At 39.5% G+C, this 21,943-nt stretch overlaps 1 protein-coding gene across 1 annotated transcript in view; it reads left to right on the top strand.

The window, feature by feature from the left end:
- Positions 1-21,943, top strand: part of ITPR2 (inositol 1,4,5-trisphosphate receptor type 2) — a 589,478-nt gene that overhangs the window by 441,200 nt on the left and 126,335 nt on the right. The window contains exon 46 of the mRNA XM_027541575.1: positions 18,587-18,694. Coding sequence (XP_027397376.1) covers positions 18,587-18,694 — 108 coding nt within the window. The remainder of the gene's footprint in view (positions 1-18,586; positions 18,695-21,943) is intronic.

The raw sequence follows: 21,943 nt of genomic DNA, 5'->3' as shown, positions 1-21,943 counted from the left end.
GTGGCACAGAGAAATAGCCACCTTAAAGTCATTACCAGCCTCTACCCAGAACTACACTGAGCCCCCTTTCTTAGTGATGGCACGGTTCTCTAACCAGTTCCCCAGCTGGAAAGCTGGTGTTCATCTCCACCCTTCCCACCCCCCAACCCAGACAGCATGGCTCACCATTTCCTCCCTCTGACATCTCTCAGACCTGCTCAGGCTTCTTCCTCTTCTTGCCGGTTTCCTCCTTCTGCCCAGGCAGCTGTAACAGCCTCCTTCCTTTGCCTCCAGTGAAGTCCCTTTTTAATCCACTTTCCACCGAAGGGTCAGAGGGATTGTTCCAAAATACCCACTGCTTGTGTCTGTCTCCTCGCCAAACTTTTCAGTCATTTTCAATAGAACAGAGCAGGCGGTCAAAAACAGGCTTGGGAGACCTTTGATGCTCACGTGCCTGATTACTTAAAAAAAAAAAAATTGACTCATAGTTATCAAATACTGAGTGCTGTATCTCATGAAAGCATTACCACTCTGAGATAAATAGGAATAAAGTACTGGAGGGCTTCCCTGGTGGCTCAGTGGTAAAGAATCTGCCTGCAAGAGACACAGGAGACGTGGGTTCGATCCCTAGGTCAGGAAGATCCCCTAGAAAAGGAAACGGCAACTTACTCCAGTATTCTTGCCTGGGGAATCCCATGAACAGAGGAGCCTGGCAGGCTCCAGTCCATGATTTGCACAGAGTCGAACATGACTGAAGCAACTTAACATTCGTGGTGCACTGTTAGAGAAGACACTGAGGTAAGTGGAAGTAGGGAAGCTAGTGTGTTGTGTTAGCCACTCAGTCACGTCCAACTCCTTGCAACCCTGTGAACTGCAGCCCGCCAGGCTCCTCTGTCCATGGAATTCTCCAAACAAGAATACTGGAGTGGGTTGTCATTTCCTCCTCCAGGGGATCTTCCCAACCCAGGGATCAAACTCATGTCTCTCCCGTCTCCTGCATTGGCAGGTGGGTTCTTTACCTGCTAGGGCCACCTGGGAAGCCTAGCAGCTTCTCTAACAGCACTGCCCTGAGCCCTTAGGAATACAATGCAGATTATGTCGTCTTTCTGCTCACAACCTTCTGATAATTCTAGTTTCTAAACAAACATCAAATCATTGGCTTCAAAGGCTCCCCAATATGACCTGACCCCTGCACCCCCTCTACCTGCCTCTGTGGCCACCCTCTTCCTCCCCTACTTAAGTGACCCTGGTCTTAAGGCTGTGTTTTGAAACCAGCAAACCAACTCCTACTTTCTACCATTGAATTTACTGTTTCTTTAGTTATTAAGTTTCTGTTACAATGTTCTATTTCATTTGAAATAGCAACCTCCAGCCACTCCCAGTGTTCATTACTCCCATCCTCTGCTGCTTCTCAGCATTTTCCCCTTTTGATTGACCATAGATTTGTTTGTATATGTTTCCGCCATGACTGGAAAATCCATAAGGGCAGGAATTTTGTCTGTTGTGTTCACTATTGTACATGCTCCCTATGCTTAAAGAATTACTGGACACACATCACAATTTCATGAAGCATTTTAGAATGAACACAGAAAGCATACACCAGTCATAGTATTTAGCTCATGATTGCTTACATGATGAAGAGAATTTTGTTGTTGTTGTCCTGGATTGAGATAAGTGGCGTTTTTGTTATGTTAAAATTGCGTATGCTGCTGCTGCTGCTACTACTACTGAGCGACTTCACTTTCACTTTTCACTTTCATGCACTGGAGAAGGAGACGGCAACCCACTCCAGTATTCTTGCCTGGAGAATCCCAGGCACAGAGGAGCCTGGTGGGCTGCAGTCTATGGGGTCGCATAGAGTCGGACACACCTGATGCGACTTAGCAGCAGCAGCAGCAGTGCTTTATGGATCAAACAGTATTGTTTCTTTTATGGATAACTCATGACCTTATCATGTAATACCAAAGAAGCATAAATTGCAGAATATAGCATTGTCTGTAGTATCTATATGTTTGTGTTTGATGCCTATATCCTTAGATATCGACCAGTTAGCCATGTATTTTTTTTTAATTTTATTTTATTTAACTTTACAATATTGTATTGGTTTTGCCATATATCAAAATGAATATGCAACAGGTATACATGTGTTCCCCATCCTGAACCCTCCTCCCTCCTTCCTCCCCATATCATCCCTCTGGGTCGTCCCAGTGCACCAGCCCCAAGCATCCAGTATCGTGCGTCGAACCTGGACTGGCGACTCGTTTCTTATATGATATTATACATATTTCAGTGCCATTCTCCCAAATCGTCCCACCCTCTCTCTCTCCCACAGAGTCCAAAAGACTGTTCTGTACATCAGTGTCTCTTTTGCTGTCTCGTATATAGGGTTATTGTTACCATCTTTCTAAATTCCATATATATGCGTTAGTATACTGTATTTTTTAAGAAAGGAGAACAAGTCTTTCTAATTGAGTTTGTCTCTGAATTTTCTTTCCTCCTTTTCTCTTTTCATTGCATGCCTTCTCTTTGTCTCTTCATTTGCAACCTGGGTAATTAACTTCTGAATTACTGTATAACTTTTAAAAGGTGTTGGGTGTCACAGAATGAACAAGCAACAAAATCTGTCTGTTTGAAATTCTTTGTTTCTTTTCAGTTCGATTCAACTTATCTGAATCCTAACTTAGAGTTGAAATTCACCTTGCCACCTCATTTCCCCCTTTATTAGGTTTCCTTTGAATGCAGAAGTTCACTTGAGCAGTAATTCTCTCACTTTTGAGAACTACTCTGTCTAACAAAGGCCCACCTTTTTTTTTTGTTTAAAGCAGCTGTTGATTAGACAGTTAAACATAGAGAGGCACTACCATGGTAAATTTCTCAGTCTGATGTAACTCAAAAATAGAAAGCTGCAGAAACCTGAGGTTGAAATGCTTTCAAGCAATTGATCTTAAAGTTCCTGAAAATTATCTCATGGTGCTTCTGCTCAATTCCCCACATTCCTCCCCCGGTTTTACATCTGACTCATTTGTGCACTTCAGATTAGATTCCTGAGCACGCTGGCAGCGGCAGCACTGTTGTGGAACTCATCATTAGGATTCCAAGCCTTTAATTAGGCCACTTTGAAGTGGCTTTGTCAAGACTATGAGCAAGAGAAAAGCAATTGACTCATTCTTAGACAAGGTTTATCATAATGGAGAGTAGAACAGTAATACTGTGCTCTTCACTAAGCCTGGTTGGTTGAGGAATGTCAGGAGTCTTAGAAGCATAGGTTCTCCAGTAATTCTCTTAGATAGGGTATTGTAGGTATTATTTCACAGCCAGGTAAATTAGACATAAAAAGGTCAAGTAATTGTACATGTCCTGTGAAAGGTCAGGGGCAGAACCAGAGATAATCCCTCAATGTGGATAATAAGCCCCCTCACTCCAACAACTATTTTGAGAGCAAGTGTTCTCTAAGTTTTCCCAGACAACCGTAAGACCCATTTTAATATGTTCAAAGACTTCAGAAAGATGACTGTCTTCATCTCTTAATGCCCTCCTTTAGGGGGGAAAAAAGAATCACTAGAAACGGTGAAAGAATCAGAATACTTTTGAACAGATAAGCAATACTCTAATTCATCAATTCTTTATTTTGTAAGTAAACATTTGCTTTCTTCCATAAAATTGAATTAAACCATCTTTCACGTTTACAAACTATGATTCAATATTTTCTAAAAATCAATCTCTTTTGGAAAATTAAGCACATTTACCATTAAAAATCGAACAAACAAAAACTCTTTATGCCTGCCATCCACCCACCCATCCATCCATCCATCCAATTAATATTTATTAAGGAGTCTTTGTATGCTGGACTCTGTTGATACATGGGACACAATCATGAACAAAATAAAATTCCTGTCCTCCCAGGACCTTACTGTAGGTGGGGGAGATACACTAACATCAGATAAATGATAATTGATAATTCACAGTCATGTTTCATTATTTTAATTACTGTGGAGAAAGATCCTTCTGTTCTGCTAGTGTTTCCCAAACTACATTTGAAAGATCATTAGGGAGGGGACATGATTGTAAATTTCCAGCTAATTTATTTCTAGATGCTTGAAGAAGCTACTATATCCTCTTATCTCTGGGTCTGAAGAAATGCATTACTTCCTTTATGGGAATAGTGGTGGTTCTGGTGGTGAAGTCACTAAGTCGTGTCCAACTCTTGCGATCCTATGGACTATAGCCCGCCAGACTCCTCTGTCCATGGGATTCTCCAAGCAAGAATAACTGAAGTGGATTGATATTTCCTTCTTCAGGGGATCTTCCTGACCCAGGGATCAAACCCGGGTCTCTTGCACTGCAGGCAGGTTCTTTACCAGCTGAGCTACTAGAGAAGCCCTATAGGAATAGTAAAACCTGGAAATTTCCAAGACTTGTCTTTATTTACAGCAAAAAGAAATAGAGTCTGAAGCAATGTCTGTCTTTCATCAGTTCTACAAAGCAAAAGAAAAACTCCTAGGGTATATCATTTGGGTGTTTCCTGGTGATCACTTACTAATGTTAATCTGTATTTTGAACAACTCCACTAAACAAGTAGAATTAATTTTTTTGTGTACTTCTAGCCATGAAAATATTTTATTTGTTTTGAGTAGAACACTGCCAACAATAATTAATATAGAATATTTTTGTGAAATGCTGATTTCAGAGAATATAATCTACTTACATACAATTTGTTTTCATGGACAGTAGTTTTAGTCACTCAGAAAATATTCTTATATTAATATCAGGAGCAGTTCAGCATTATATTGTACTTTTTAAAATTTTCCATGAAAAATGCAAAATGACCGATATTTTCCTTCAAAATTATAAAATTTTAATAAAATACTAACATACATAACTTCTACAGTATTAAATATGAGAAAGTGTGACCTGTTTTAATTGAATAAATGAAACTAAAGAATAAATATGACAAGCAATTCTAGGGAAAAATCTAGCTTTTAGAAGGTAATTTTGTTCATCTATTCATGAAAATACATCTATAAACTAATTTTATAAACTAATATGCTTATATAATTATGTAAACCTTCTAATAAACATTTTTTACTTGGATGGGATTTTGGTACAGAAATCTTTTATTTATTTTATTTTTATTGGAGTATAGTTAATTTACAATGTTGTGTTACTTTCTGGTGTACGGAGAAGTGAATCAGTTTTATATATACATATAGCTACTCTTTTTTAGATTCTTTTCCCATATTGGTCATTACAGAGTACTGAGCAGAGCTCACCATGCTATACAGTAGATTCTTATCAGTTATCTGTTTTATATATAGTAGTGCATATGTGTCAATCCCATTCTCCCTATTTATTCCTGCCTTCTTTCACCTCTGGTAACTCTATTCTGTTTTCTACACCCGTAACTCTTTTTCTACTTTGTAAATAAGTTCATTGATAACATTTTTTTAGATTGCACATAGAAGTGATATCATACGATACTTGTGTTTATGTCTGACTTACTTCACTCAGTATGACAGTCTCTAGGTCCATGTTGCTACAAATGGCATTGTGTCATTCTGTTTTATGGCTGAGTAATATTCTATTGTATATATGTACCACATCTTCTTAATCCATTCCTCTGTCAATAGACATTGAGGTTGCTTCCATGCTGCCCTGGCTGTTGTAAATAGTGAGTACAGAAATCTTTTTAAAAGAGCAAAGTGAACTCAGAAATTGGAATCTGTGAGTGATAGGTGACCAATTTTTTTTAATTAAATGGAATACTTTTTATATGTCTGATCCCAATTTCAGATTTTTTTTTTTTTTTGAAAAATGGATTCAGTTGCTACTGTTTTTAAGAGTTTTTAAATGTTTACACTTTTCTCATGTGTGCTCAGTCACTTCAGTCTTGTCTGACTCTTTGTGACCCTATGGACTGTATCCCTCCAGGCTCCTCTGCCCAAGGGATTCTCCTGGCAAGAATACTGGAGTGGGTTGTCATGCCCTCTTCCATGAGATCTTCCTGACCCAGGGATCAAACCTGTATCTCCTGCATTGCAGGTGGATTATTTATCCACTGAGTCACCTCCTTTAAAAACAGAATTGCTTCTTATAAGTTTAATTTTAGATTACAAAAGGGGATTTCCCATCAAGAATATAAGTTGGTACTGGTGATAAAAATGTATTAAGGACAAGGATTCTCAACTCTTAGCAGCATTGAAATCACCTGGAGGGCTGGTTAAACCAGGTTGCTGGACCCCAACTGCAGGGTTTCTGATTCTGAAGGTGAAGTGGGGCCCTAGAATTTGCCTTTCTAACAAGTTCTCGGGTAATGCTAATGTCACCGGTCGTGGGCCATATTCTGAGAATCTTTGTATTAGCATAAGTATTAGCAGTCAGCAGGAAAGCTAGATTCTTCATCACAACAATTTGTAATGCTTTATGGCAAAACTCTAGTACAAAGACAACTTACTACCTTCAGTCATTTTAAAGTGCATTGTCTCTTGCCCTTTTCCTCCCTCTCCTTTTTTGCTTTGCTTCAAGGGTTTAGCTGTCAAATATTTATTATGATCACTAAAGGTCTTTTATTGGTTTTACTATCATTTTAGAAAGACCCTCATGAATAGGAGTCTAGATCATTTGGAAATTAGGAGTTTTAAAAATTTTGGCAAATTTCTTGTTATTTCCCATTATCTTTAGATTGGCTACCATTGTAAGATGGAAATAATAAACTGATCTCTAAGAAATATAAAGGATTTATTTTAGATATTAGATAAGTAAAAGCTATGTTTCTTTAATACCTTAGATAACAATGCTGTAACAGAGTAATACTGGCTTTGCAGGGTCCCTCCCTCAGTCCTGCACTGAAGGGAAAGGACCAGCTTTACTTCCTTTTGGATGTGTACATGTGCCATGATGAGAGAAAACAGTTTGAGACCTCATGCTTTCCTAGGTCTGGGATCCTTTGGGCTGGTGGTCCACGAATCCTTCACAGCTGCCTGGCAAGGTACTAAGAAATTTGCCCCATCTCTTTCCCAGGGTGCCAAACTGTATTTCTCTGAATGAACGCCCAATCTATTCTCTCCCCTGTTCATTGCCAGCTTTCCTCTTGATTACACTTTCTTAAGGGCTTTCTCTTTGGATTCTTAGGAGCCTATTTGGAAATCCAGAAAAACAAATATTGCCTTTTTCCTCTTTCATTCTGGTTACAGTCCAAATACTGCTCAAGGTAATATGGACAACTGTGTTTGACTGAGTAACAGGAAACCTGAGAAGGAGAAAAAGGGACTTGTGAATTAACTTTTTAAGAAAGACTGAGATTTGTTACTTTTCCCAGCTGATCGATCCCATTATACTATTTGGTGGTGAATCCATACTTCCCTCTGCTTCCCATGGTCCCTCTCTAGTACTCTTCCCGCTTTGTCTCATTCTTACCTGACTTCTCCCCCAGTCTCTAATGTTGTCACCTCCTTCCTTTGCGAAAAAAGCCATCATGTTCTCCTTGTGAAAGGAGCCCTTCACTCCTTAACCTCAAACATGAGCCGAATATTAATGGGGATTTCCTGTGGCCTGGGCTGTACTGCCTGAGGTGGGAGGGGTGTTCTCCTGTCTACCTGGAGGGCCTAAAGCCAGTTCTCCTTTGACGTATCTTAGTACAAACAACTCCTGCCATGGTGACGTGATTGTTCTCTTGCCAAGACCACACTGCTGAACTACCTCATGTGAGAAAACCTTTTCTTCTTCTTGTCATGGCTTTGACCCTATTCTAATAATAATAATTCTGGCATCCATATGCTGGAAGAAGAGTTATTTCTTCTTTGGTCTACTTTCTTTATAAAGGACCTCACAGTCCTGGGAGTGGATCTGGGCAGATGACACCAATCCCAAATGGCTTCCCTCTAATCTCCTGACTCCTTTTCTAATAGAAGCAAAAAGAATAGATAAGGATCTCAATTTATCTTGCCACATTAAGAGAAAAATTCCTTTATGGTTTGTATTTATGTTAGCTTCTTCTATAGATTGAATGAGTGTGAAACTTATTTCTCCTTGGCAAAAATGTGTTGATTGTAATGGTTCCTATTTTGATTGATAAAGATGTGTTTGCACTTAGTTATAATGATTTAAAATTCATGGTCCTAAACTGCAATTGTTTGTACCAGCCTAATATCTGTTGCTAAAAATTTTGTTATAATTGCTTCCAAGCTTAAATGGTATAAGAAAAATAATGATAAAGTTAAAGTTTCTGATGACCCCATGCCCAGTCCCCAGATGCGCCCTTTGTCTTGCTTTCTAAAGTCTAGTTTGTCTCTCTTCTTTTAGTGTGTATTTATGTACCTTCCCCCCAGCTTCTTATGTTGAATCCTAATGCCTAACGTGGGGACTTCCCTGGTGGCTCAGATCATAAAGAATCTGCCTGCAATGCAGGAGATGCAGGTTCTATCCCTGGCTCAGGAAGATCCCCTGGAGGAAGGCATAGCAACCCACTCCAGGATTCATGTCTGGGAAAGCTCATGGAGAGGTGCCTGGCAGGCTACAGTCCATAGGATTGCAAAGAATCAACTGAGCAACTACTTTCAATGCCTAATGTGATGGTATTAGGAGGCAGGACCTTTGGGAGGTAATTAGGTCATGATGGTAGAGCCCTTATGAATGGGATTAGTGCCCTTATATAGAAAAGAGGCCTGAGAGAGATCTTTTGCCCTGTCTACCAGTAGAGTTATAATGAGAAGACATCTGACTATGAGAAAGTGAGCTCTCCTTAGACATTGAACCTGCTGGTCCTTGTCCTTAGACTTTCCAGCAGCCAGGAATGTAAGAAATCAGTTTCTGTTTGTAAGCCACCAGTCTATGATATTTTTGTTATAGTAGCCTGAACAGACTAAGACAGCTTCCTCGGGCTGTGGTAATAAGTTACCACAAACTTGATGGCTTAAAACAGCAGGTTTTTACTATCTCACAGTTCCGGGGGCTGGATGTCCTAAATCAGAGTGCTGGCAGGGCCAGGCCCTTTCTCTAGGTTCTAGCGGAAGATCCTGCCCTCCTGCTGTTATTAATTTCTGGTGGTTGTTGGCAGTCCTTGGTATTCCTTGGCTTGTCTCACTCCCATCTCTCGTATCATCAGATGGCATTCTGTGTGTGTGTGTGTGTGTGTGCGTGTGTGTGGTTTTGTCCAAATTTCCTTCTTCTTATAAGGCCACTAGTCAGTGGATTAGGGCCCACCAATATCTGGTATGACTTATCTTAATATCATTATGTCTGCAAAGATCTTACAGTAAGTCCACTACATACAGACCTTCAAGTTGTGAACTTTCAAAGATGCAAATATGCATTCGCATGTCCAGTCACGTAAATTCTTAATGATTCATGTGTCTGGCGTACATTGTCAAGTGCATGTATCCCCTACAAGTGTGTGTAGGGGATGTGTGTACTTTACTGTATGGTACTGTAGCACAGTAGTGCAGTGTCTTTATTTCAAGCCTGAGATGTCCAGGAGCAAGCATAAAAGCATCAGTGATGTAGCTGATACTACTGTACTGTACTGTGAAATTTGAAATGTTTTCTTTATTTTTGTGTATTTGTTTTTTATGTATTATTTGTGTGAAAAATATTATAAACCTACTATAGTATTGCACTATATAGCTGATTGTGTTAGTTGGGTACCTAGGCTAACTTTGTTGGGCTTATGAACAATTGGACATGCTCTGGAAATTGAACAGAACTTGCTGTATTTCCAAATAGGTCAATTTCACAGGTCCTGGGGGTTAGAACTTGAATGTATCATTTTGGTGGATATAATTCAATCTACAGCCATATTCTGGAGAAGGCAATGGCACCCCGCTCCAGTACTCTTGCCTGGAAAATCCCATGGACGGAGGAGCCTGGTAGGCTGCAGTCCATGGGGTCGCTAAGAGTCGGACACGACTGACTGACTTCACTTTCACTTTTCACTTTCATGCATTGGAGAGGGAAATGGCAACCCACTCCAGTATTCTTGCCTGGAGAATCCCAGGGACGGAGGAGCATGGTGGGCTGCCGTCTGTGGGGTCGCACAGAGTCGGACACGACTGAAGCGACTTAGCAGCAGGAGCAGCAGCACAGCCATATTCTCTATTCACACTCCTCATGTGGGCATTTAGTCTGGCTCCAAATTCTAGTCTTGTCTCCTGCTACCCATTCTTTGTGACTTTGTTCATGTGGATCCCTCTCTACACAGAATAACTTCTTTGTGCCATCCTCTCCATCCCCTTCTTCATTTTCTCTATTCTTTAAAAACCTTTATCAGATGCATTTCATGTGTGATTCCTTTCCTAGGATCACCACCCAAATGTGACTCCTTGTATTTCTGCCCTTGTGTTCCCTCTTTGAATTACATTCCTGTAATCATTTTAATTCCTCCAACTAAAAAGTAAGTTGTTTAAAAGAATAAAGTATCTCACTTATCTCTGTAATCCCATACTAGTTCTGTGCTTTGCATATAGTAGAATCACAAAATCAGAGAAAAACAGATAATTTGAAAATATAGGCCTTGTATATTTTAAGCATGTTACAATAGGTAAAACTTTAGTTTATACCGTCTTCTGCTGATTTCTAGCTCAAATAAGAAGAGTATTTGGTATAAAAGCAGTGTACCAAACCTGAGCAGATAAGGTAATTATTCTGACTTCAGGCTTCAGCTCACTTTGTGATTTTTGGATAGCTGTGTCAGTTTTACCAATTAATAAAAATGGAGACTACATGAAAAAGTTCACAGATGAGAGGTGCCAAAGAATAATTATTGTTGAATAACACTCAAATGCAATTGCTTGATTTTTTTTTTTTTTTACCTCATCCTTACTTGGCTCCAAACTAAAATGAACACTAAAATCCTAATGATAAAAATGCAAATGTGAAATGGTTTAACAAGTTCAGGTCAGTTCAGTCGATCAGTCATGTCCGACTTTTCGACTCTATGAATCATAGCACGCCAGGCCTCCCTGTCCATCACCAACTCCCGGAGTTCACTCAGACTCATGTCCATCGAGTCGGTGATGCCATCCAACCATCTCACCTTCTGTCATCCCCTTCTCTTCCTGCACCCAATCCCTCCCAGCATCAGGGTCTTTTCCAATGAGTCAACTCTTCGCATGAGGTGGCCAAAGTATTGGAGTTTCAGCTTCAGCATCAGTCCTTCTGGTGAACACCCAGGGCTGATCTCCTTCAGAATGGACTGGTTGGATCTCCTTGCAGTCCAAGGAACTCTTAAGAGTCTTCTCCAACACCACAGTTCAAAAGCATCAATTCTTCTGCCCTCAGCTTTCTTCACAGTCCAACTCTCACATCCATACATGACCACAGGAAAAACCATAGCCTTGACTAGACAGACCTTTGTTAGCAAAGTAATATCTCTGCTTTTCAATATACTATCTAGGTTGGTCATAACTTTCCTTCCAAGGAGTAAGCGTCTTTTAATTTCATGGCTGCAATCACCATCTGCAGTGATTTTGGAACCCCCAAAAATAAAGTCTGACACTGTTTCACTGTTTCCCCAAGAGTTGCTGCTAAAAGTGAAAAGCCCAGGTCCATCATCTTTATTTCCCAATCTTGGACTTTAAAACTGCCCAGTGTTAGTCAAAGACCCTACTGTAGGTTTATGTATAAGGTTTGTATTTAAAGTATGTGTACATACATATACATATTTTAAATTCCATTCAGTGTTGCATATGTATTTAACTAAATTACAAATGCCATAATTAATAATAAGGTACATGACTTTCATTTTTTCTTTTCCACATATAGTGAAAGAACCCTAGCTCTTCTTGGAAGTCTTTTGCTATGAGGGATCTGATTTTTTTATAAGGCTGCTGCTGCTGCTTAGTTGCTGCAGTCATGTCCAACTCTCTGCAACACTATGGACCGCAGCCTGCCAGGCCTCTCTCTCTATCCATGGGATTCTCTAGGCAACAGTACAGGAGTGGGTTGCCATGCCCTCCTCCAGGGTATCTTCCCGACCCAGGGATCAAACTCAGGTCTCCTGCACTGCAGACAAATTCTTTACTGTGAGCCACTGGGAAGTCCTTTTATATGGGTAACTATCCACCAAAGCTTTTGATCCTTTCCTCACTAATATATCTCCCCATGATTGCATTGCAATTTGTTTTAAAGCTTTATTATTGTTATAGACAACAGATTATCTCAGGACTAATTTTTCTGTTTGTGTTAATGAGCTAATAGGAGTTGTTTATTGGTAAAATTATTTGGCCATCACTTACTAAGCAGATATGACAAGTGTAAATCCCATGTCCATATCATATATAAAACAATTGCTACTATTTTGTCTCACATTTATTGCTGTGGATTACAAGTTTTTCTGTTCTCAGAGGTTTCCCACCTATGACGTTATCCCTTTTAGCATTCAGTGTTGTTGCCCATGTTCAGCTTCTCATGATTACTACTATTGATTGTTGGCTGGTTTTCCAGACTGTGGTGTGTCGTGACATCATATGATTTTGAGTGCTGTGGTGAGGGTCTCTGTCAAGTCAAGTTGGATATTGTAAGACGGCTGTCCTTGATTATTTAAATTAGCTGTTTTCAGTTTTTCATTAGGATTTAAATTATATTTCTTACTGTGATGACTCTTGACAGACATACCATACTTGTCCAGAAACTTAGTGAGTGTTTGCACCTTTGGTTTCCAGAGCACATTATACTAAATGATGCCATTGCATCTTCGGATGCTGGGGTCATTTTTCTTTATTTGCATCATAGGAAAAGGTACATGGCTGGTAGAGTGGACAAGATGTGGCTGGAGTAAGAGCCCATTTCTGAGGAAACCCTGATGTCTCTGGTTGTCAGTGTGGCCATTCTGCAGAATATTTTTGATAGAATTGCATAAATAGGGGACTAAATCTTTATTTTAAAAAATTAGGTGTGTGTTCATTGGTCTCTGAGAATTTGTACTGTGCTTTTAGTAAACTATAAATTTGGACCAAGAGAGCTCTAAACTGACACATTTTCACACATTTCAGAATCACTGAGAGAGTCTGCTTTTTTGTATTTTGCCTATGTGATAGGAATGCTATCCTTGCTTCATAAAGGATTCAGTTCAACAGTTTTTGAGTACCCAGTTCCTTCTTCTTCAAATGGTTTACAATCTAGCAGAAGAAATAGAAGTATGTGAACAGCTATGAGATAAGGAAAAATATTAAAATATTTTATTTCTACCAATGCTGGGAATTCCTGTCATCTGATATCTAATCATATTTCTTTGTCTTCGGCCTTTCTCATTTATTGAGGAGAAAACTAAGACAATTTACTGAAACTTATACGTGTCTTTGCTCATTTAAATGCATAATGACTGTCACTTATTAACCCATTTCTTTATTTATCCAACAGATATTTATTTTTGTCTATTTGGTGTACCAAGTTCTGCTTTTGGCTCTGAGAATGTAGAAGTGAATAAACCCAAGCACTTTTTCTCAAGGTTGTTTGCAGCCCATTGAAGAAAAATAATAGTTACTAAGAGGCAATATGGAAAATTATACTCTCTAGAAATGTAAAGGGCAATATCTGAACACAGAACAGTGAAGAAGAAACTAGGTGACTTTAGTCAGGAAAGACCATCAGTTATAAAGAATGTAAAAGATGTCCAGGTTTTAAACAATGGCAATTACTTCTAATTTGTTTTTATTTTAAAGAATTCTATATTTCAGGGCTTCCCTGGTAGGCTCAGTGTTAAAGAATCTGCCTGCAATGCTAGAGACACAGGTTCAGTCCCTAGTCAAAGAGGATCCCACATGCAATGGAGCAGCTAAGCCCATGGAGCAACTAAGCCGTTAGGCCACAGCTACTGAGCCCACATGCTGCGGCCCTGAACGCCAAAGCCCAAGCGCCCTAGAGCCCGTGCTCCACAAGAGAAACCACTGCAGTGAGAAGCCCACGCACTGCAACTAGAGTAGCACCTGCTGGCTACAACTAGAGAAAAGCCCACGCGGCAACAAAGACCCAGCTCAGCCATAAATGTAACTAAATCAGTCTTTTAAATATATATATATATATATTTCAAAATTTCCAGGAGTTATATAGATTACTTACATATCATGAATGAAAATAAAATAAATGTTTGAACATGTGAAAGGAGGCCTAAGCATTTTCTTAAAGTGTCTTTTTAATGTTCTTATTTATTTAACTGCGCTGGGTCCTAGTTGCAGCACGTGGGATTTTCAGTCTGCACTCAGGCATGCAGGATCTTTAGCTGCAGCTTGCAAACTCTTAGTTGCGACATGCAACGTCTGGTTCCCTGACCAGGGATCAAACCTAGGCTCCCTGCATTGGAAGCGCTGGTGTCTTAACCACTAGACCATCAGGGAAGCCTCTAATGTGCCTTTTAGGGTGCCCCTTATCTGCAACCAAACAAGACAAATGAAACAAAGCATTTCATTAAGATTGAAGGAGAGAGTGGCCCTACCACGTTTCTGTTTATTTCTGGATGAAATAAAAATTATTTGTATAGATTTGTACTATTGATTATTTCGTATAAAATAGCATTAGTGGTTTCCTAAAATAATTATAGCAGTTTTGACACTATAAAGTGACTATAAAGACATAAAAGCTTTTTATTTCTTTTACAAATGAGCTTATTTACAAAAAAGAAATAGACTTTCAGACAGAGAAAATAAATTTATGGTTATCAAAGGGGATAGCAAGGGTTGGGGGGAAAGACAAATGAGGAATTGGGAATTAAGAGCTGCACAGTACTATATATAAAATGGATTAAAAAAAAAAAACAAGAACTTACTGCATAGCACAGGTCAAAATAACTCAGTATCTTGTAATAACCTATAATGGAAAAGACTCTATAAAAGAATATACATTTATATGTATACACATAATTGAATCACTTTCCTGTACACTTGAAAGTAACATAACATTGTAAATTAACTCTATGGCAATTTAAAAATAGAAAGACCAGAGAAGAAAAAAAAGTGAAGCATTTTAATAAATTGAAAAGAAATCATTCATGTTAATGTCTCACCTTGGGAAGCTATCCATAATTTAAGATTTAAAGACTGACATTCAGTTGATTTTTAAAATGTATGTACTGAGCATATACTATGTACCAGACACTGTTCTAAGCCTTGAAACTACAGCCATGAACAAAACAGATGAAAAACCATTTCCTCTGAGAGCATGTGCTTACATTCTTTGCGGGGAGATAGCTAATAGATCAGTGATAAAATATGGTACGTCATAGTGTGTGCTATGGAGAAAAACAAAGCAGAAAATGGGGTTAGATGTGTTGAGGGAGGTGAATAAATCGTTCTCTGAAAGCATAGTTATTGATAAGATAGTATTTGAAAGGAGTCCTGACGTAGGTGAGGGAGCAAGCCATGTCGGAATCCAGAGGAAGAGCATCTAGGCAAAGGGAACCACACCTGCCAAAACCCTGCGATGGGAACACACTTCTCAGGCTGAAGGGACAGACCGGAGCCCAGTGTGGCTGGCGCTGTGGGGAGGGTGGCAGAGAGGAGTCCACAGGGGGAGCAAGGCCACGTTCTATCATCCTTCGTGGCCTCAGTGAGGACTGGGCTCTGACTCTAGATGAGACCACAGCCATCAGAGGATTTGGGACAGGAAAGAGGCATGATCTGATCGAAAGGACTCTGGCCTTGGATTAAGGTGTTATCTAGAAGACAAAGGTGGAGCCAGGAGACAGTTACGGGGCTGTTGTAGAATTCCAGGCGAGAGGAGATGGAGCCTGGGACCAGGGTTGTGTGGAGGTGCGAGAGGTAGGAGATAGAGATTCGATGGCAGACACTCCTGAGACCTGGTCCTGGCTGATCCCTGCTCCCTGCTCTCTGTCAGTCAGATCCATTCAAGGATCTCACTCTGGTGAGATCCTACCTCACACCAAACTCCCAACACATTTTAAAAACCACATTGGAAGCTACAATTTGTTGATCCTGTCACTTTTTCATCATTCCTCCTGGCTTCATTTCCTTCCTTATTCAGCTGAGATTCCATGATCCTATATACATTCATTGCACAGACTCTTAAATTCCACCTCTCTCTGTCTCTCTCTCTCTTTTTTTTTTTTGCGCATGTTGTTAACCCAGCAAAACCACAGTCTCATTAATGGCAACTCTCATGGTAATTCCCTTTCTCTAGCTACCACCCTATTTCTTGGCTCCCCTAACAGCTGCAGTCTTCAAGATCTGCCTACACTCGTCGTTTGTACTTCCTCTCCTCTCATTCTCATCTAAACTCACGACGACTAGACATTGGTGTGCACTACTGCCTGAACTGCCACTCTAGGTTACCACGACTTCCAAGTTGGTAACCCCAGTGACCAATTCCCCCGTCCTCATCTGATGTGATGCAGATGATCATGCCCTCTGTTTTTGAAGTTCTTTCTTCCTTTGGCTGCCAGGAGATCCGACTTCACTGGCTTTGTTCCTACTTCACTGGCCCAACTTTCCCAGTCTCCTTTGTTGGTGCCTCTCATCTTTCTAACCTCTATCAGAGTTCCTTAGGTCTCCTTTCTCTGGCTAAGCTTATGGCAGCTGGTCTTTTTAAGGATCATAGTTTTAAATATCAGCCATATAAAACGCCTACCATATAGCTCCATCCCCAACCCCTGCCTAGAATTCCTGACAAACATCAAGAGCCTGCTCAGTCTTTCCTTTTGAATGATATCTGAAGCTTTCTGTGTCCAAAACCAAAGTCCAGATACTGACCCCCTAAATTATGCTCCTCCTGCATTTTTCCTTAGTAAAGGGCATTTCTAGACTTTCACTTGCTCAGGTCAATAATTTTGGAGTCATCCTTAACTCCTCTCTTTCTCGCATACCTCATATCCAATCGATAAACAAATCATGCCGGTTCATGCCTTCAAGAACTGGCCATTTCCTAGAACATATGCAAATGTGCCTAAATGATTACCATAATTTTATCTTTTGAAACTCATTTAGAGTTTTAGAAACACCTGCAAGTCACAACAAGTTTTATGACTATGGTTTGTAATAAAATCTGTATAATTCACATTTCAGTCAAAAATTAAATATAAATATAAAACAGGAATGGATTTCTTGAGTGATTTATAAATGTCCCTGAAAGCCAATTCTAAAATAATAGTTTAATAAAAATGAGGAGCAGCATCAATGGAATGAATGTATAACTTACCTTATTATCACTAACAAGGATGATATTTATTTAGTTTCATAGATTCAGGATTATTGTTTAAAATTTATTACTATTCTTCATACCCATAATTTATAATAGCATTTAATGAATAATACAAACACTTATCTATTGCTCTTTCATGTTGATGAGAGTATTGATTCTGGAACCATCCTGCTTGAGTTCAATACTGGATCTATCATTAGCTCGAAAGCTATGTTCTCATAGACAAGTTCCTTAAATATTCGGTACCTCAGTTTTCCTGTCTGTAAAATGGGGATAATAGTGCTTACCCCAGGATTTCTTACTAGGTTCACTTGCATTCATGTACCTAAATGTTTAGGATAGTGTCTGGCACAGAGTAAGAGATAGGAATGGTGCTAGGAATAAAATAATTTTATGTCAGAGTTTTTGTTACCAGAAGCCCTCAGGCAACTTAGGGCTTAATAGAAAATCTGAAAGGTTAAAGACATTATGAGGTTTTTAGAGATTGTTCAAGACAACCATAAAAGAGCTATCTGAAGGCAGTGTGTATTAGTTATCTACAAAGTGAGAGAACTGGCTAACAAATGCCATAGACATTCAAATGAGAGAAAAACATTAGTTCTATTGACAACCATTTAAGATAATTTGTAATGAAATTTTTGTGTTCTAAATGTTCGGTTTCAATTTTAATAAAACTGAGCTCTGTACTCATAAAACAGCAATTTTGACATCTGACTATGCAGAAGCATAGGATTTTAGTACAAACTGCTAATTGTAGAGCTTTGATTAGATGCTATAGGAAATATAAATACCTATTTATGTGCATATAAGAAGCTGCCATTTATATTGGTACCACTACCCATTGAACTATCACAGTATTCATCAAGTTATTTTATGTGTACATGTAGTCTAAATTTATTTTAAGGAATATCAATTATATATCATTGTGGGCTTTTCTTCTTCTTGGCACACTTGTACATTTATTGAAGATATATATTTAATCAACAATAGTAACTGAATACCTACTCTGGGCAAGACATGGTCATCTGCTAAAAACATGCACGCATGCATGCATTCTCAGTTGTGTCTGACTCCTTGCAGCCCCATGGATTATAGCCCACCAGGCTCCTCTGTCCATGGAATTTTCCAGGCAAGAACACTGGAGTGGGTTGTCATTTCCTACTCCAGGAGGTTTTCCCACCCAGGGATGAAACCTGTGTCTCCTGCATTTGCAGGTGGATTCTTTACCACTGTGCCACATGGGAAGCCCTTGCTAAGAACCTATATCACCAAATAACAATGCAAGATTGCTATAGTGATGTCATTGTTTATACCTTTCAGATAGACATGCTTTCCTGAAATGGAATTAATTGCCATTAGTCCCAGAACTGTGAAGCTCTGTATTAAAGTGGATAAAGTACTTTCAAAGCCTGTCCTCAGTAAAGGAGGGAAAAAAGAACTAAAACATTTTTCTCACTTTTCCCTTTAGTTGGCCCGCCACAACAAACTTTTACAGCAGATGCTCAAACCAGGATCCGATCCAGATGATGGCGATGAAGCCTTGAAGTATTATGCCAACCATACTGCACAGATCGAGGTAACCATCAATGGGTCCAACCGTGAAAAGATATGTTTACTTTCTCTTTCAGACCATTTTCATAATTGTTTCCTAGAACAATGACGTAGAATTGGGTGATGTAAACTGTCAAAGTGTCAACATATATACCAAAAGAGGAGATGTGAGGGGTGGTCTATAAGAAATCAATGTGCACATCTTTCAAAATTGTCTTTCTTTTTTGACCAGAACTATATGCAAATTCTCCTTTGTAATTAATAAAGTTGTTTTTGTTTTCTTTTGGTTCTGGAAGATATTTTAGAGACAGGATTATTATAATAGATTCTATCATTCAAGAAATTTTATCTTTTAAAAAAACTGTGGAAGGCTTATTAAAGAAGAGCTCTCTGTGTAAGAAAGTGTACGGAAGGGTGGGGAAGATGGAAGGCACTAGTAAGTTTTCATATTGATAGCATGGACTTGAAATGGTTTAACAGTTTCCATTTCAGTCTGCAGCAGTTGAGCCCCACCCCCATAAATGAGCCCTTATTTAAGGGCTGGTGGCAGTTCAAGAGGTGCGGATCAACATGGCCTTAATCATTATGTGTTGTGAGACCCATCTGGCTGTCATTTCCTAGCTATGGTATCATTTTGACACTGGTTGGCAGAGATGATCAGGCAGAAGTGAATAGAATAGTTGACGCCTGTCAAGGTAATTTACATTCATGCATTCATCCATTTCAGCAGATATTTTTTAGTTTTTAGCAGAGTGCACAATGGCATTACTGCTGTTAACTCTCAGGGTACATAATCTCTGTACCTTCTTGTTTACTGTTGCCAAACCTTTGCAGTAACGATCATTATTACCTTGTGTTACATTGCTCACATTTATGAACATTAATAGCTTTGGTGGGAGACTTGACCTAGTGCAGCCCACGAGCTGGGGTTTTTGCACCCACAGCAAGAACATTGCTCACTATCTCAGGTGCTTAGGGGCTGAGAAGCTGGCAAAGTTAGGAAGCCAGAGAAATTGATACAAATAGATCATCAAACCACCAAGGTTCTATGGAAGGTCCCAGAGGCCAAAGAACAAGGTTAGTAATTAGAAGAGAATATCAGGAATAGATGGAATAGCAGGTGGGCCAGAGGTAGGGATTGAATTAATACCTCTCTGTGAGAACTGGGGACTGCGGTTGGAGTTGGACTTCTGTGGGTTCTCAGCGGTGAGGAGAGATTTAGCTGTGAACACATACATTCTGTAAATGTTTACTGAGCCTTTACTCTCTACCAGTTACCTACACATAGAGAATATCATTCTGTGTAGTAATTGTATAAACAAAGGCCAAGGATATTTAGAGAATATAGTAGTTAACTATGCCTGGGGTATTTCAGGGTAGATTTCACAAAGAAGGTTGTCATAAAATATATATTAAAGGATTGAGTAGAGATTTGTTTCTACTAAAATTTGGGCATGGAATTCCAGGTAGAATTGAATGAAGGGAGAGAGAAAGAACATAGGAAAGGGAATGATTCTTTTCAAAGATTATTCAAATTGCTATTTGGAGAAAGGACCGGAAAAGGGAATGAAGCCAGGAAAGCAAGTAGATGAGATAGGAAGATAGAAAAGAGAGAGACAGTGGTATTGAAGATGACAAATTGGAGGAAATAGAGACACTGTATGTTGTATCACTGGAAAAGGCAATGACACCCCACTCCAGTACTCTTGCCTGGAAAATCCCATGGACGGAGGAGCCTGGTAGGCTGCAGTCCATGGGGTTGCTAAGAGTCAGACACGACTGAGCGACTTCACTTTCACTTTTCACTTTCATGCATTGGAGAAGGAAATGGCAACCCACTCCAGTGTTCTTGCCTGGAGAATCCCAGGGACGGGGAAGCCTGGTGGGCTGCCGTCTATGGGGTCACACAGAGTCGGACCCTACTGAAGTGACTTAGCAGCATGTTATATCACACACATATACATATACACAGTGCTTGATGCTTGATGTTGGATTCTGCATGTAAGGTGAGGGAAACACTGGGGAAAAGGATGCCCCCTGGGCTTCTGCTTTGAACAAATGGACAGAAATTGGTGTTATGCACAAGGATCCTAACTTTGGCAGTTAAAATGTTCTGGAAGGTCATTTGTTGATTCTTGGATAAATTGAATTTGAGGTGACTTGAGGAATGCATGAAGCTGGATATAGAAATTAAGGGTTCAAAGGAATAATCTGGACTGATGATCTAAATTCTTCATGTTGACCAACCTCATGCTCATTCAAAGACCAGCTTATATCACCTCCGCATTCATTTATTTTATCCCACTATACTCCCACAGGCATTTTGATCATTCTGTTCTTTTAAGGTATCATGTTGGAATACTGTTAACTTCTTCTGGGTCACTGGCCCCCTACTTGAGGCAGGGGCTGCTCTTAATCACCCCTTTGTTTCCAATACTGAACACTGGTTTTGAAGCATAGCCTCAGAATAATGAATATTGTTGCAAATAATAGTTTGTCTATATGTTATAGGCTCAAAGACCCTGGGAAATAGGAAGGACCTTACAGGTTACCTAATCTGTTCACCAGTCCACGGATGAATTGCTTTGCAATGATCCTGTTTCTGCTTTAAATTCTTCCTGTGATAGCCATCTCACTACTTCAGGAGGAAACATCTGATTTGGAATAGCTAATAATTAGAAAGTTATTTTTTGATAACACATGCAATCCAGCCCACTTTCATGTTTGCCTACTGTTCAGAATGTTTGCTCCCCTGTCATCATGATAGCTTGGTTCAGACATTTGAGGTGCCATCGTAATTACAAAATTGCAAGCCTTTATAGATTGGGGTTCATGCTTTTTCATTTTGAATTTCCCAGGACTCCTCACCTAAGGCCTGAATAAGCATGTGTGGTATAAGTGTATTGAAAAGTATCCCTTTTTTGGCTTTTTGCTGTTAACACATCCCCATCTCTTTCAGACACTCCAGTCTGCCAGTGTCCCTTGTGAAATGTAACAACCAGGATCAAACATCACATGTCACAAAGGGGCTGGAAAGCTTGGCTTATAGTCATCAGGACATTATTTCTTAAATGCATCTGGAGATTTTTTTTTTTTTAATGTTTGGCACTGTTGGAACCGGTAAACCATTTTTTCCCATGTAGTTGCTTACCATACCAAATACTTCCAATTTTTATTTTGTATGATTGATTTTTTTAACCTATGTTCTAAGAATTTTTATCTACTGCTACAGATTTCATCTTTGTTTTATGATAGTATGTGGTTTGTGTATATA

This window comes from Bos indicus x Bos taurus, chromosome 5 (assembly GCF_003369695.1).
Source record: "Bos indicus x Bos taurus breed Angus x Brahman F1 hybrid chromosome 5, Bos_hybrid_MaternalHap_v2.0, whole genome shotgun sequence".
NCBI classification, from domain to species: Eukaryota; Metazoa; Chordata; class Mammalia; order Artiodactyla; family Bovidae; genus Bos; species Bos indicus x Bos taurus.
This window is presented reverse-complemented; position numbering and strand designations above follow the sequence as displayed.